This window comes from Limanda limanda, chromosome 20 (genome assembly GCF_963576545.1).
Source record: "Limanda limanda chromosome 20, fLimLim1.1, whole genome shotgun sequence".
NCBI classification, from domain to species: domain Eukaryota; kingdom Metazoa; phylum Chordata; class Actinopteri; order Pleuronectiformes; family Pleuronectidae; genus Limanda; species Limanda limanda.
The window spans coordinates 12,917,222-12,932,620 of record NC_083655.1 but is presented as its reverse complement, the minus strand read 5'-3'; the positions used below and the strand labels follow the sequence as shown (position 1 = coordinate 12,932,620).

The following is a 15,399-nucleotide window of genomic DNA, read 5'->3' as shown; positions in this document are numbered from 1 at the left end:
TGGTCGTCCTGCGTTTTGAGGAACAATTTGAGACAGAAATATCCGGAGGTGTTTAGAGCTCTGGGCTTCTGCCTCTGTCTCGAACATGTTTTTTCTTATTTTTTTTTCCTGTTCTTCTCTCTTTTTCGTCCACACCTCTCCCCCAGTTGCGACTCTCCATCCGAGAGCGCCCGCATGCGTGTACACAAGTGCGTGTGTGCGCCGCTCCCTAAACATCATTGACAGTCGCAAATAAAGATGGGTGGCGAGTGTGCCGCTCTCTTCCCCCTCGCCATGCAAAAGGGGGGGGGGGGGGGTTGAGTGTCATAAATCACCTTTTGATTTATCTAATCAAGCAAGGTCCTGCCGCGTGCAGACATTTGTCATTGGCGGAGTGGGGCTGGTGGTGTCAGGTTTATTCTGCCCCTCCGCTTCACTGGGCTGCAGCTGGTGGAGCCCAACGTCGGGATGAAGGGATTGGGGAGGGGGGGGACAGAGAGGAGGAGAGAGAAGAAGAAAAAAAGGACACAGTCGTTAAGTGTAGGGTGCAGACTTTGAGACAAAGGAAAACGAGAGGATAGTCCACTGATCCTGTCTTTTTCTCCGTCCCATTGTTTCTCTCTAATTATTTCAGCTGTTGGGATATGAATCCATCTGCAGGCGGAGGGATATTTAGATTTTCTCTCGTAAATTTACAGATTGGGTTTGAATTGTATTGGCCATTGTAATTATTTGTGTTGTGTGCGATTGTATCTTTTTGAACACATTTACATTCCTCAAAATAACTATTATCCACTCACAGGACTTCCCATTTAAAGTTCCCCAGTGTCCACACAGAGAGCGTTCAGGGTTAAACAAATGTTTTTCACTCTAAAGTGATGATGAAAACACGACTTTGCACTGGAAGAACAGATCTTCGGTTTGCACACATACACACACAGGCTACACAAATGCATTTACATTCAAAATGACAGTAATCAATGGTGATGTGCGGGCTCTCCACCCCCCCCCCGCCACATTGTAAATGTATTTGCAGTCTCTTGTCCGACAATCGTCCCATCTCTTCTTTTTTTTAGGCCAGGATGTAATTTAGTTGCAAATTGACTGCAGGACGGAGGAAAAAAATTGAAAGTTGAAATTAGAAATGGTTACAATAAATACGGGAGGCGGGCGCAGGCTTTTGGAAAAGGTCAGGTGATATGATAGGTGCTCGCAGCCCGGGCCATTCGAACCAATGGGTTGTCAGCGGCCTGTCATGAAGTACACAATATACACGCACATGTGCACACCCACACCCACACAGGCCCTGCAGGGGCCGTGGCAGGCAGTGGAAGACGAGATTACCTCGCCTTTCTGAGCTGCAGAGCAATTCTCGGATGTTCTTGGAAATTCACATTGTGACCATGTGTTTTTTTTTTTCTTTTCTGCCCCCCCCCCAACCCCCCCTCTCTCGCTCGCTCGCTCGCTCTCTTTCTTCCTTTCTTCCCTTCCTCGCTCTCTCTCTTGTCACTTTCCTTGACAGGCCAATATTTCAGGCTCCAGATATAGGGGATTACAAATAAAATAAGTGGAACGCCTACTTAATGCAACAGAATTAAAATGCATGAACGGGCCAGAGGAATTGATATGCGCCCAATACAAACACGAGCCACGAAATAATATGAAATACAAAATGTTTTTTTCTTCAACCCCCCCCCCTCTCCATGTATCAGTGCTTTGATTTCCCTCTTTTTTCTATTTGTGCATCTAGCGTGAAGCGTTGACTCGCAAGAGTGAGGCTCACATATTGCCTTGAGTGACCAGACAAGGGGGGGGGGCAGGAAAGGGGGGTTGATGGCTTAGGGAGAGAGGGAGGGAGACTTGCTGTTGTTGTGTCTTTGTGTTTGTGTGGGTAAATTGCAGTGGCAGGAGTAAAGCAGAGCCTGCATGGCTTGTATCTCCGGATGAGGCTAATGAAAGATTTATCAGCGGCTGCAGCATTTATACAACCAGAGGCTGATCTCTCTCCACATTGAGTCCCGCTGTTAACGTCACACACGCTTACACGTGCGCACACAAACAGACACACACACACACACACAAGCGCCGTTGCTACTGTACCACCAGCCGTGACCGAGTCCCCGAAAAATTTAGCATCTTGTACAGACAGAAGAGTTGTTGAGGCAGCTGGGGAAATGTATATGAACTAATGAAGTGTATAATATTACCATAACATTTAATGTATGTCGTGCTGTGATAATGAGCTCGCCGGAGTTTTCTCCATTTCACTTTTCCTCGGGGCAGAAACACATCAGTGTACATGAATGTGAATAACACAGTCCACGCTTGTCTCCGTGCTTGTGTTGTCTTGTTGTCAGATCATTTTTTAAATCATCGCCCATGTCCCACTGAATATTAACTTTGTACTCGTGCGATTTACTCTATTATGTGTGCATCAGTCGTCTATTGACCATTTTGTGATCTAACATGGCCCCAAAATGTTTAAATGCATTCATTAGATTTGCCAGTTTTATTTACTTGGTCTATTTTAAATGCTCCTACTCTACTGCATGTGTGATCTGAGGGATACTTTACATCAATGTTCTAAATACAATCAATAGTAATGATTCCAAAAAGCTCAATAAAAACACCTCCATTGTACTTTTCCAGCTTTAAAACTGTTATAAAAAAGATTTGCTGTAAATATATCGAAGAATACATTAAACAAATGCACACACATGTAATAATAACTGTTTAATTCATGAAAGACATACATTTTTAACGCTGTACAATCTCTGTGTGTCTCTCCCTTGACCTGCCAGGAGTGATCGCCATGTCCAAAGAGGTTACCGGACCGAATGCTCCGGTTAAACATTCCCTCCCGCCGGATCGACAAATTGAAAGCCCACCAAAGAGGCCAAAGTCTGCTGAGGGGAAGACCTCTGCCAACGAGCAGGTAAAAGTTTGTGAGAAACCGCCGAGCAAGAATCTCAAAGAGGTCACCGGTCTCGTTCCTAGAAATTCAAGACGGGTGTGTTCTCGCAGATCCTGAGAGCGTTTGCGGTGCACTGTGGGTTTTAGTGCTTAGTGCGCGTATATTTCAAGTGGACATCTGGCAATTCATATTCCAAATACATGTTGCAGTCTGATGTTGGATGCACATAAGGCTAATGGCTAATGAGGCAAGTTCTTCATCAGCGCTAATTAAATCTAACCTTCACCGTGACTGTGGGATGAGCTAATGGGAAGATACTTATGAACTCTAAGAAGCAAAAATGCTAAGCTAAGCATTAAGCAAGTGCTGAAGCCAGCTTTCTGTGCAAGGGTTAAACGCAGCCCAACATTCCCTCCCTGACAGAGCTTTTTAGCATCAAGCACAGAGGGCCAGTCTTTGTGTGCTTAAGTGGAATACCTGCACTTGCCTTAAGCCTCCCTCCCTTTGCTTCTTTCCCCCCCTTTTGCATCTCTTTAAATTATATGTGTTTTTAAATTAGATTATGAAGTATTAGCTTGTCTGGTTCCGGGCCCGGCGAGGAGGGAGGACTTAGTCATTTCAGAAATGGATTCTATTAAGACAGGTGGTGGGGAGGCAGCTACGTTCAGAGTACTCCCTGTAATGAGGGCAAGGCGTAGCTGGGGAGAGTACACACCTTTGTCATCTGTAATCTCCTGATTAGAAATTCTGGGCAATCGTGTTTTCTGTTAATAAAATTGTATGAGTTGAGACTTAAGTGAATTACATGAAACATGGCTGATCTACATTTTCAGTTTGAAAGTGGGCACGGGGGGGAGGGGAGGGAATGTGGTGGGTTGAGGTGAGTGGGAAGTGAACAATAGAAAAGCTCTGTATACATCCCCTTTGAATTTTGCAAATAATTGTTGATTGTCACCCCTGATAGTGCAGGGGAGAGGATTTGTGCATGTCTTCATAAAACCCTTGTTAGTTTTAAGTAATAAAGTAATACAATTATGAAGTGATGTCTCGCAATTCCTCTAAGGAGGTAGACAGGGGACAGCAGGCTTTGCTAATAACTGTGCAGAATAAGATAGAGAACTACTAATGGAAAATCACTCCTGCTCTTAAATACATTTTTTAGATTGCAAAAGTTGTCATTTTCTTGAAAATCATTTAATAATATCTCCACTCTCTTCTTTTAGGTTCAGCAGTGTCCGTATTGCAACTACAGCAGTAAAGACGCCAACCGCATGCAGCTCCATGTGATGTCCCAGCATTCCATGCAGCCGGTGATCCGCTGCCCTCTGTGCCAGGATGTCCTGAGCAACAAGATTCACCTGCAGCTGCATCTCACACACCTTCACAGTGTGGCTCCTGACTGCGTGGAAAAACTTATTATGACGGTATGTGGTAATAGTGATTATTATTAAGATGTTTTTTACGTGTGTGCGTTTGTGCAATATGCGTTTTGTATCCTGGTGGGGACTTCAGCTAAATTGATATAATAATAAATAAATTGTTTTGGTCTTGATAGGTCTGTGGACCTGACACAGCAGCACCAAATAATGTTCTGCATCCCCAAACTGGACAAGACAAAGCTCTATCTCTGATGGATTCCTCTACCTCCCTGCCTGATGGGTGTGGAAAATCTCAAGGTGAGCAGAGTATGATACTTTGTCATGAATCAGGAAAAAAGGAAACAATCCAGAGCTGTGTACTTCAAATTGTATTTCTACTTTTAGGAAACATCTCAAAGGAAGAGCTGACCAGTCAAGAAAAGAATGAATTGGACCCTCAGGGTGAGGAAGTCAAGCCCCCAAAGGAGGCCTCAGAGGCCCCAGACTGGAAGAGAGCCAGTGGGTTAGGACATGATAGCAAATCCCCTGATTCCCTTCAAGACCATCTCAGTGAGCTCCAAAGACTCCAGCAGCAACAACAGCAGCTCTCGGTATCTGATCGGCATGTCTACAAGTATCGTTGCAACCACTGCAGCCTGGCCTTCAAGACAATGCAGAAGCTTCAGATACATTCCCAGTACCATGCCATCAGAGCAGCCACTATGTGCAGCCTTTGCCAGCGCAGCTTCAGGACATTCCTGGCCCTCAGGAAGCATTTGGAGAATGGACATCCTGAACTTAGTGAAGCTGAAGTGCAGCAACTAATAGGAAATCTCCCCACGAATGGAGATATCACTGAGAGTGAAGCCAGGGCCTTGGAGGAAGCTCAGGCCTTTGAACATGACTTGGACAAAGATGATGACATTGACCAGGAAGAGAAGCCTAGTCCTACAGGAAGTGACAGTAGCTCTCTGCTTGATGACATGGGGGCAGAACCTAAACGAACCTTACCATTTAGAAAAGGGCCCAACTTTACGATGGAGAAATTTTTGGACCCTTCTCGTCCTTACAAGTGCACAGTATGTAAGGAGTCCTTTACCCAAAAGAACATCTTACTCGTCCACTATAATTCAGTTTCCCATCTGCATAAGTTGAAGAAAGTCCTTCAAGAAGCATCAAGCCCAGTCCCACCGGAGACTAGCAACAGCACTGATAACAAACCATTTAAATGCAATATTTGTAATGTTGCCTATAGCCAAAGTTCAACACTTGAAATTCACATGAGGTCAGTACTCCACCAGACCAAAGTAAGAACAGCCAAAACTGAAACTAGCAGCAGCAGCAGCAGCAGCATCTCTGGTACTAGTGGTCCAGTCCCTGCAAAGAGTCCAGCACCAAGCACACAAGGAAATGGCAGCAACTCAGATGCTGCTAGAAGTGGTACGCCCTCTGCTAACAAAGAAAACACTGCGGATCCCAAAGAAGCTAACAGCAGCAACAGTAATAAACAAATAACTACTGACCATATTTCAGCACAGGCAAGTCACCAGTCAGCGCAGGCCTCAGCCCAACTGCAACTGCAGCTTCAGCATGAGCTCCAGCAACAAGCTGCTTTCTTCCAGCCTCAGTTCCTTAACCCAGCTTTTTTCCCCCATTTCCCAATGACCCCAGAAGCACTTCTACAATTCCAACAACCACAGTTTCTTTTCCCCTTCTACATCCCAGGAGCAGAATTCAACATGAGCCCAGAACTTGCGCTGCACTCAGCAGCAGCTTTTGGAATGCCTGGCCTTACTGGATCATTCCTAGAGGACCTGAAGCAGCAGATGCAACAGCAGCACCAGCTGCAGCAGGCTCAGGCACAGCAGCAGGCTCAGCAGCAGCACCAGCAGCAGCAGCAGCAGCAGCAAGCCTCTCAGAAACAGTCTGAAATGCATCGACAGAAAAACCATCAACTGCAGAACCACAAAACCAAAATGGAGTCCAGCAGTGTTTCGATTTCAGAAATTCAAATGTCAAGAGAGGCAGAGGACCACTTAGAAAAACAAGAAAACAGAGCCAAACTGGAAAATGGAGGCGATTCATTAGGTGATGTTGGAAAAGACAACAAGGATTCTAAAAGGTCAAAGTTCTCAGAGCCAATGATTCCCCCTCCACGTATTGTGTCCGGAGCAAGGGGCAACGCAGCCAAAGCACTTCTAGAGAACTTTGGATTTGAGTTAGTCATCCAGTACAATGAAAACAGACAAAGAAACCAAAAGAAAAACAAAGAAGGAGGTGAAAATGCAGAACTGAACAATGATAAGCTTGAGTGCGGAATGTGTGGAAAGCTCTTCTCCAATATGCTTATTCTCAAAAGTCACCAGGAACATGTGCACAGTCAATTCTTCCCATATGTGGAGCTTGAAAAGTTTGCCCAGCAGTACAGAGAGGCTTATGACAAACTCTATCCAATAAACCCTGCTTCCCCTGAGACTCCACCACCGCCGCCTCCACCACCTCCTCCTCCTCCGGCCCCTCCTGCTACAGCGCCAGTAACAGCTCCACAGCCTCCATCTACATCAATGACCAAGCCCCAAACCCCAGTTCCTTCACCGGCTCCTGTTTCCAACCAGACCCAGCACCAACCCTCTCACCAGGCACCACCATCCCAGCCACCACCCCCTCCTCCAGCACCCTCTGCCCCAGCTGCCCCACCCCAAGTACAGCTTCCCATTTCCATGGATATGCCCCTTTTCTCACCTCTAATGATGCAGTCTGTCCAGCACCAAGGCCTGTCCCATCAGCTGGCCCTCCAAATGCCATCAATGGACTCTCTTTCCTCTGACCTTACACAGCTTTGCCAGCAACAATTGGGTCTTGATCCAAACTTTCTCCGTCAGTCTCAGTTTAAGAGGCCTCGCACTCGTATTACTGATGACCAGCTTAAGATCTTGCGTGCCAACTTTGACATCAACAATTCTCCTAATGAAGAGCAAATCCAGGAGATGTCAGATAAATCTTGCTTGCCCCAAAAAGTCATAAAGCACTGGTTCCGTAACACCCTTTTTAAAGAAAGACAGAGGAGTAAAGACTCTCCCTACAATTTTAGTATTCCTCCCATTACAACATTGGAAGATATTCGAATGGAGCCCCCGCTCAGTGCCCACGAATATTACAGAACGGAGTCATCCCTCAACAAGAGGTCCTCTAGGACCAGATTCACTGATTACCAGTTGAGGGTACTTCAGGATTTCTTTGACACTAATGCCTATCCAAAGGATGATGAGATTGAGCAGCTCTCCACCGTGCTCAACCTACCATCCAGAGTCATCGTGGTGTGGTTCCAGAATGCCCGCCAGAAAGCTCGCAAGACATATGAGAACCAAGCAGATTCTAAAGATAGTGAGAAAAAAGAGCTGACCAATGAGCGATACATCAGAACCAGTAACATGCAGTACCAGTGCAAAAAGTGCAACATAGTGTTCCCACGCATCTTTGATCTTATCACTCACCAGAAGAAACTGTGTTATAAAGATGAAGATGAAGAAGGCTATGAGGACCAGTCTTTTGAGGAATACTCAGATTCTATTGAGCAAGGTCCAGTTCGGATTACCCAAGGACCTTTAGAGCCACCTAAACAGTCCCAAACAGGAACTGCCACCAGTTCTGGCTCAAGCTCCCCTGTGATGGCCTCTCCTCGTGCCAGTTTGGGGAAAATGTCCCCAAAGCCAGAGATTGCCCCTGAACCTGAACTTAAACAAACTGAGACTGCCCAGTCACCAGTGATCAAGTCACTACCAGAGCCCAGACCATCTAAGGCTTCCACTCCTCAGCCACCTCCTCAGAAAGCTCCCCAGCCACAAATATCAAGACCCCATTCCCAGCCCCACGCAGCAGCAGTGCCCTCAAGTCCACTGTCTCTGGCCCTTTCCTCACTCACAAACAGTCTACCCCACCAAATGCTTCAGTACCAGTGTGACCAGTGCAAGATTGCATTCCCCACTGTTGAGCTATGGCAAGAGCACCAGCACATGCATTTCTTGGCTGCCCAAAACCAATTCCTTCATTCTCAGTTCCTTGAAAGACCCATTGATATGCCCTATATGATTTTTGATCCCAACAACCCCCTAATGGCTAGTCAGCTGTTATCTGGAAGCCTTTCCCAAATCCCATCTCAGGGTAGCTCTGGGTTGGCCTCTGCAGCAGGCTCTGGATCACTGAAAAGGAAACTGGATGACAAAGACGAAAGTGGTAATGACAAAGATGGAGGAAATAGTAGTGAAGAGCAACACAGAGATAAACGTTTGAGAACCACCATTACACCAGAACAACTGGAGGTTCTCTATGACAAATACCTACTTGACTCTAACCCAACAAGGAAGATGTTGGACCATATTGCACGAGAGGTTGGCTTGAAAAAGAGGGTTGTGCAAGTTTGGTTCCAAAATACACGTGCAAGAGAGAGAAAGGGGCAGTTTAGAGCTATAGGGCCCTCCCAGTCCCACAAGAAGTGTCCCTTCTGCAGAGCACTGTTTAAGGCTAAATCTGCTCTAGATAGTCACATACGATCCAGACACTGGCACGAGGCTAAGCAGGCAGGCTTTAGCTTGCCACCAAGCCCAATGATGAATCAAGACAATGAAAGAGGAGAAAGCCCAAATAAATATAGTTTCTTCGACTTCTCACAGCTGCCTACCAAGACTGAGCCAAATGAGTATGAGCTGCCTGCTGCATCCTCAACTCCACTCAAACCATCTGAAGCCCAGGTAAAAAACTTCTTAAGCCCTTCATCCTTAAAAGCTGAAAACTGTGATGAAACTGAAGGGCCTAATTTCAATTCAGCAGAAGCTTCAACTTATGATCTCATGAAGATGGACTTTGACGAGACATCATCAATTAATACAGCCATAAGTGATGCTACAACCGGAGACGAGGGTAATAACAATGAGATTGAGAGCCTCACTGCCAATGGAGGAGACAAGCTGAGTGACAACAAGAGTGGCTTGGGGTCAAATTCAGATGCTGGCAATGAAAGGTTCCAATTCAGTATGGTTAGCCCTTCCCTGAGCTATTCTGAAAGAGACTGCGACTCTTATTATAGCTACAGGGATTATGAAATGGATGAAAGCAATGACAGGAGTGAGTCATCAAGCCTAGCTGATCCCAGTTCCCCCAGTCCGTTTGGGACAGGTAACCCTTTCAGCAAGTCTGGCAAAGGCAGCAATTCTGGGGACAGGCCTGGCCACAAACGCTTCAGAACTCAGATGAGTAACCTGCAACTTAAAGTCCTTAAGGCCTGCTTCAGTGACTACCGAACTCCCACAATGCAAGAGTGTGAGATGCTAGGCAATGAGATTGGACTCCCCAAGCGTGTTGTCCAGGTGTGGTTCCAGAATGCCCGTGCTAAAGAAAAGAAGTTCAAGATTAACATTGGAAAGCCATTCATGATAAGTCAAGGCTCACCGGACGGACCCAGGCCTGAGTGTACCTTGTGTTGTATAAAGTACACTGCCCGGACGTCGGTCCGAGACCACATTTTCTCCAGACAGCACATCGCCAAAGTGCAAGAAACCCTGGTAAACCAGGTGGATAGAGAAAAGGACTACCTAGCACCAACCACTGTTCGTCAGCTGATGGCCCAGCAAGAGATGGACCGCATGAAGAAAGTTGGTGATGGACTTGGCCTGCCTGGCCAGCACCAACTGACTTCATTGGACAACAATAATGCACTTCATGGCCTCAGTCTACCCTCAGGCTACCCAGGGTTATCTGGCCTACCACCCGTGCTACTTCCTGGGGTCAATGGGCCGTCATCACTTCCTGTTTTCCCACCGAACACACCCGGTGAGTTAGTATGACGAACAGAAAAAACAAATGTAATAGACTACAAGCTTTATCATGCACTATTTTATTCTACTGTACTACTGTTTATTCTGTATCACAGTGGTGTTTGTCAAAAAGTCTTATTTTTTAAACTATTTTAAAATGAAAAAGGGTGGGACTTAGTGCAGGTATATTGTCAGCATCAGAGTTGACCTGCTAATTGATAATTCAGAGATTTTTTTTTTTACAACAAATGTATCTATATCATAACTTTTGTTCATGTTTGTTTTTCCCCTTATTGTAGGTTTGGTATATTTATATTGTAATATATTGGCAGATTGAAATTATCATAAAGCGCATGGGAACAGTTTTGATCCATAACAAAATCTTAATGAGCCAGTGACAAATTTAACAACTTTATCTTAAACAATTTCCATTGGGATTGATTATTCAAATATTGAACATTTCCATATTTATATACCACTGTATTTCAGCTTTAGCGTCTCCCGGTGCTGGCATGCTTGGGTTCCCTACACCAGCCACCCCCTCTCCTGCCATGTCTCTCAGCACTACCCCAACCAAGACTCTTCTGCAGACTCCTCCTCCTCCTCCTCCACCTCCTCCTCCTGTTCCCTCCACACCTTTGGCAGCAGCAAATCATACAGAGCAGCAAGGCAAAGACACAGAGAGAGACCGCAGCAAGAAGTCAGGAGACAAGTCACTGCAGATGAAGGTGAAGGAACAAGAGAACGAGAGCGGCTCACGCCCTGAGACCCCCAGCATGGCTAAGAAAAGGGAGAAACCACGTTCTGCTGCAGGGAAACCAGGAAATGAGACTGCATTGGACGCGACACAGCTTCAGGCACTTCAAAATGCTCTTGCGGCAAGTGATCCCACCTCTTTCTTGGGGGGGCAGTTCCTGCCCTATTTTCTCCCTGGATTTCCCAACTGCTTCTCTCCCCAGCTTTCTAGAGGGGTCCAAACAGGGGGCTACTTCCCACCAATGTGTGGAATGGAAAGCCTGTTTCCATATGGCCCGGCAGCCGTCCCACAAGCTGCCATGGCATCTGGTCTCTCCCAGACCGCTCTCCTGCAGCAGTACCAGCAGTACCAGCAGTCCCTTCAGGATTCACTGCAGAAGCAACAACAGCAGCAGCAGAAACAACTAGAGCAACAGCAGAGACAGCAGAAGAAGCAGCAGCAGCAGCAGCAACACAAACCACCCCCTGTGAAGACACCCCAGAGCATACAGAGCACCACCACTAACTCTTTCAAACCAAAAGATGCGATAAATGCTAAGGATGAAACCAACAAAGGCTCTTCAAAAGAAAGCACAAAAGAAGATCCCAAAACAGATACCAAAAGTACCATGGATTTTTCAGACGCTTTTATTGTACCGTCCGTCAAGCATGAGTTTATATGCAGGAAGTGCCAGATGATTTTTGCTGATGAAGATTCAGTGGTGCGTCATCAGAAGTCCTTCTGTTACTTCGGACATGCTTTTACTGACCCGCAAGAGACAGTGCTTCGAAAGGCAGTGAGCAACTACACTTGTGTTGCCTGCAATGTGGTTGTTAACGGGAATGAAGCACTTGGCCAACATCTTCAGTCGAGCTTGCACAAAGAGAAAACAATCAAACAAGCAATGAGAAATGCCAAAGAGCATACTAGATTATTACCTCACTCTGTCTGCTCCCCTACTCCTAACACCACATCTACCTCGCAGTCTGCAGCTTCTTCTAATAACACCTTTCCTCATCTCTCTCGCTTGTCCATGAAGTCCTGGCCAAATGTCCTGTTCCAGGCCACCACAGCCCGGAAAGCTGCTTCCTCCTCCCCGTCTGCCTCTCCTCCTCCCCCCCTCTCCTCACCTTCAACGGTTACCTCAACTTCCTGCAGCACCTCAGGGGTTCCAACCTCACTACCCATCGAGAGTTGTTCAGATGAGTCTGACAATGAGCTAAGCCAGAAGCTGGATGATTTAGAGAACGCGTTGGAAGTCAAGGCTAAGCCGGCCTCTGGCCTAGACGCGAGCTTCAGTAGTATCAGAATGGATATGTTCAGTGTGTAGGAGTGACAAAAGGATCCCTTGCTTAAAGAAAAAAATAAGACTTTTTAAACTGCAGTTCCAAAGTCTCTCTTAACCCAAAAAATTACAGTACCAAATGATTGACTCAGGATTGTTTTTCCCATATTGATATGCTGGCAAGATATTGATTGATTTTTGTTATGGACAGAACTGTTGCAGATGCTTGACTGAGCTTATATTGTATACAAAAACAAGGAGTAGGAAAAAATCCCACAGGCTCCCTTGGGGAGCTTGTTTCAAGCCAAAAACTCTCACGATAGCAAATTGCACCTCAGCTGGATTGTTTTCCAAATGCTAGCATGTACTGTATGGGATGACGATCCAGAACCCTCAAAGAGAATCTCTCTTAGTTTAGATAGGTGTAATTCAGTAGCTTTAAATTCTCAGGTCAGAACATAACATTTCTCATTTGTTAAAGCAGCAACAAGCCTGGGTACACTTGGCTTATAACCAAAACATGTCAAGCTTTATCGGACGCATTTCCTTGATGTGTATAGAGTACCAAGAGACAATATTACTGTTACAATGGACGATGTGCATATCCTTTTAGTTTTGCCCTACAAAGACAGTATGGTTTTGCCACTGAGGGAATATAGAATGGTGAAGTAAATGTGTATGATGCCCCTGTGTTTGCCAGTTTGTATTTCAACAAGCTGTATCTATTTCCCACCCCATTTTTTCCTTTTTTTCTTGTAGTATATACTAATCTGTGCCAACTCTTACCTTCTCACTTTACCTCTGCTCACACCCTTTTCTGAAGAGGTAATAACTCTAGTTTTGATAGACTCTCTCGGATTATGTGAATATAACATTTTTCATTTGTGAATTGCTGTACTGTTACGGTACCTGCTTGTGTCTGGACTATAGTGCACTTACTTTGTTTTTGTTTGACTTTTTATTATTTGAGTAGGCAATTTGTTAATTTAATAGATTTTTTTTCCATCTGTATGTATGTATGTTTGTATTTTAATTATTATTTGTGTCTATTGCAGCAGCATATTGGTCCATATTTGTTACAGGATTGATGCCTAACAATCTAGAGACCTATTTAATAATTGGTGCATCCATGAAAGCAGTACTGTATACTTGAAACTGTTAAGGTACAAGTTGGTCACAATGTTAAAAAAAGGTATGAACATTTACGTTTGAAAATATGCTGCTTTAAAAGGGGGACAACAGCATTTGTGTTGTATATTAAAAAACCTTTTCCTGTACTTGTAGGACTTAAAACAGTGTTACACGTATACACAGACATTTATCGCATAGGTTGACGTCCTCCCATCGATTCTCTGGGCACTTCTGATCTACAGTTAAAGTCAACATTTTCATTTTTCCACATTTAGTGATTTCAACATTGCAAAGTATTACCTTACAAAGTTTGCTGCTACTGTGTAATGTTATTTTGCTTGCCATACATTCTCTCAACTTTCTACCAGACAAGATACTGAATCCATTAATTGCTTTGCTTTGCTACCTTTTATTATTTTATGTTATTTTGTTATTTTGCTGTGGAACTAAGAATGTGAAAGCTGTCAAAGGGTGTTCAATTTTTTACGAATCACTTTCTAGTTTGGTAATTGAAACCAATGTGATTCATTCCAAAGTAACAGAAGGCTATTTGTATGAAAGAAAAAGGCTTGTGAACAAAGAAAGCTAAGCTGTTGTACATATTCGTAGTTGGCTGTGCATGGTACAAATTTATTAATATGAAGAAATGCAAAAATGTATTGCTTTTGGTATTTCCTATTCTGAGATGAGCAAGTAGCATGTAATGCAACTGTTTGACAGGTTAAATCAAATCATGCTTAGTTATTGTTTCAAACAATGAAATCAAGTAACATTTCCTTTTATGTTCTATTATTGTAAAGGTGTTTTTTTCAAAGTTTTAAAGCAAAATGTCAGACTTTAATTTTCTGCGTGAGCTTTTCAAATGTCATTTTTTGGATTTTTAGTATTTTAACATTTACTTTAATCCTGAAGACACTTTTCGATTGTGTTTCATAAGAGACATCCTGGCCTCCCAAGGTGCAATTCTGCCATTGTACAAACATGAGCGACTGTCCGGATTCCAAAGGCTTTCACAACTCTGGCTTTTTGCCTTTCCCCACTCTGTGGCTCAGCATTAAAAGACTGAAACTGTCAGCTAGCATCATGTGCTAAGATGTTAGCCTCAGACAGGACGCTTTCCACACCAAGGACTGGTAAAAGCTAACAAACCAACAAAAAGGATGGTCCAACAATATAACTGTACATAGATATTGCAACTGCACAGCAGCCAAAAAGAAAAAAAAAAAGAACTTTTTAAAAACAAAAACGGATGGATTGTGTCATGTTTATGGGGACAGCCTTCAAAAGGTTGAAATTGGAATTGTTCTTCTGGATGTCAAAGGGATTTTCATGGCGCAATCATATCCTACACAATATGTACTCTTCAACATCTGGGTTACATAGGAAATGCACCCTGAGGTTTTAATAAGAAGAAGCCCCTATGGCTAAAACTTTAAATAAACTAAACCAAAAATGTTATTGATGTTTTATATATAGAGAGTAGTCGCATTAGTTTTTGTTACTGTACTGTTTGAGGTCTCAACTGTACCGTATCACGGTAATAACATGGTTTTGAAACCGTTTTTTTATTTTGTCACAGACCTGTTGTCATAGTTGAAATGACGTTTATTGTAGATGGTATTTGAACAACTTCTGGAAATAGTTCATCAAGTATGTTTGTTGCTCATTGTTGTGATACATTAAAAACTGTATCTGCAAACCAGCCTGGTCCCATCAAATATTCTTTATTTCATTTTCAGTTGGTTCCACACACATCATTCATGACATTTTTTGCAACACAAAAAAATAACAATTGCATATGGCTGCCGATCACGTCTGGCAATGCTTAAAATGTCCATTTCCATAAATGCTCTCTTTATCTCATTATGTTTATTGCAGTTTAGTTACAGTGTATTCTTTGGTTAGCCATTTAAAATTCAAACAGCTCACATTTATATTATGATTTTAATATAGGTTTGTGAAGCGGTACACTTACAATGAAGTTGTTATTCATGATCACTTTTCAAAGCAGCTCAAGATAAGTGCAACATTTTAGATCGAAGCTGACAATTTATCAAACATTTCAAAAAACCTTAGTACATTTTGGATAAAGGCAAATGTTATGTATCGTGTCAACATCCCTTCAACAATTGTCATGTCAGTCACAGACTAAAATTCTAAATCACAAAATGGGTATTTTCCCATCA

At 43.8% G+C, this 15,399-nt stretch overlaps 1 protein-coding gene across 2 annotated transcripts in view; it reads left to right on the top strand.

The window, feature by feature from the left end:
- zfhx4 (zinc finger homeobox 4) overlaps positions 1-14,915 on the top strand; it is an 83,228-nt gene extending 68,313 nt beyond the window's left edge. For both annotated transcript variants that reach the window (XM_061094248.1, XM_061094249.1), the window contains exons 8-12: positions 2,781-2,914; positions 4,117-4,317; positions 4,449-4,569; positions 4,657-10,077; positions 10,551-14,915. In XM_061094248.1, coding sequence (XP_060950231.1) covers positions 2,781-2,914; positions 4,117-4,317; positions 4,449-4,569; positions 4,657-10,077; positions 10,551-12,127 — 7,454 coding nt within the window. In that variant the 3' untranslated portion in view covers positions 12,128-14,915. The remainder of the gene's footprint in view (positions 1-2,780; positions 2,915-4,116; positions 4,318-4,448; positions 4,570-4,656; positions 10,078-10,550) is intronic.
- The last annotated feature ends 484 nt before the right edge of the window (positions 14,916-15,399 follow it).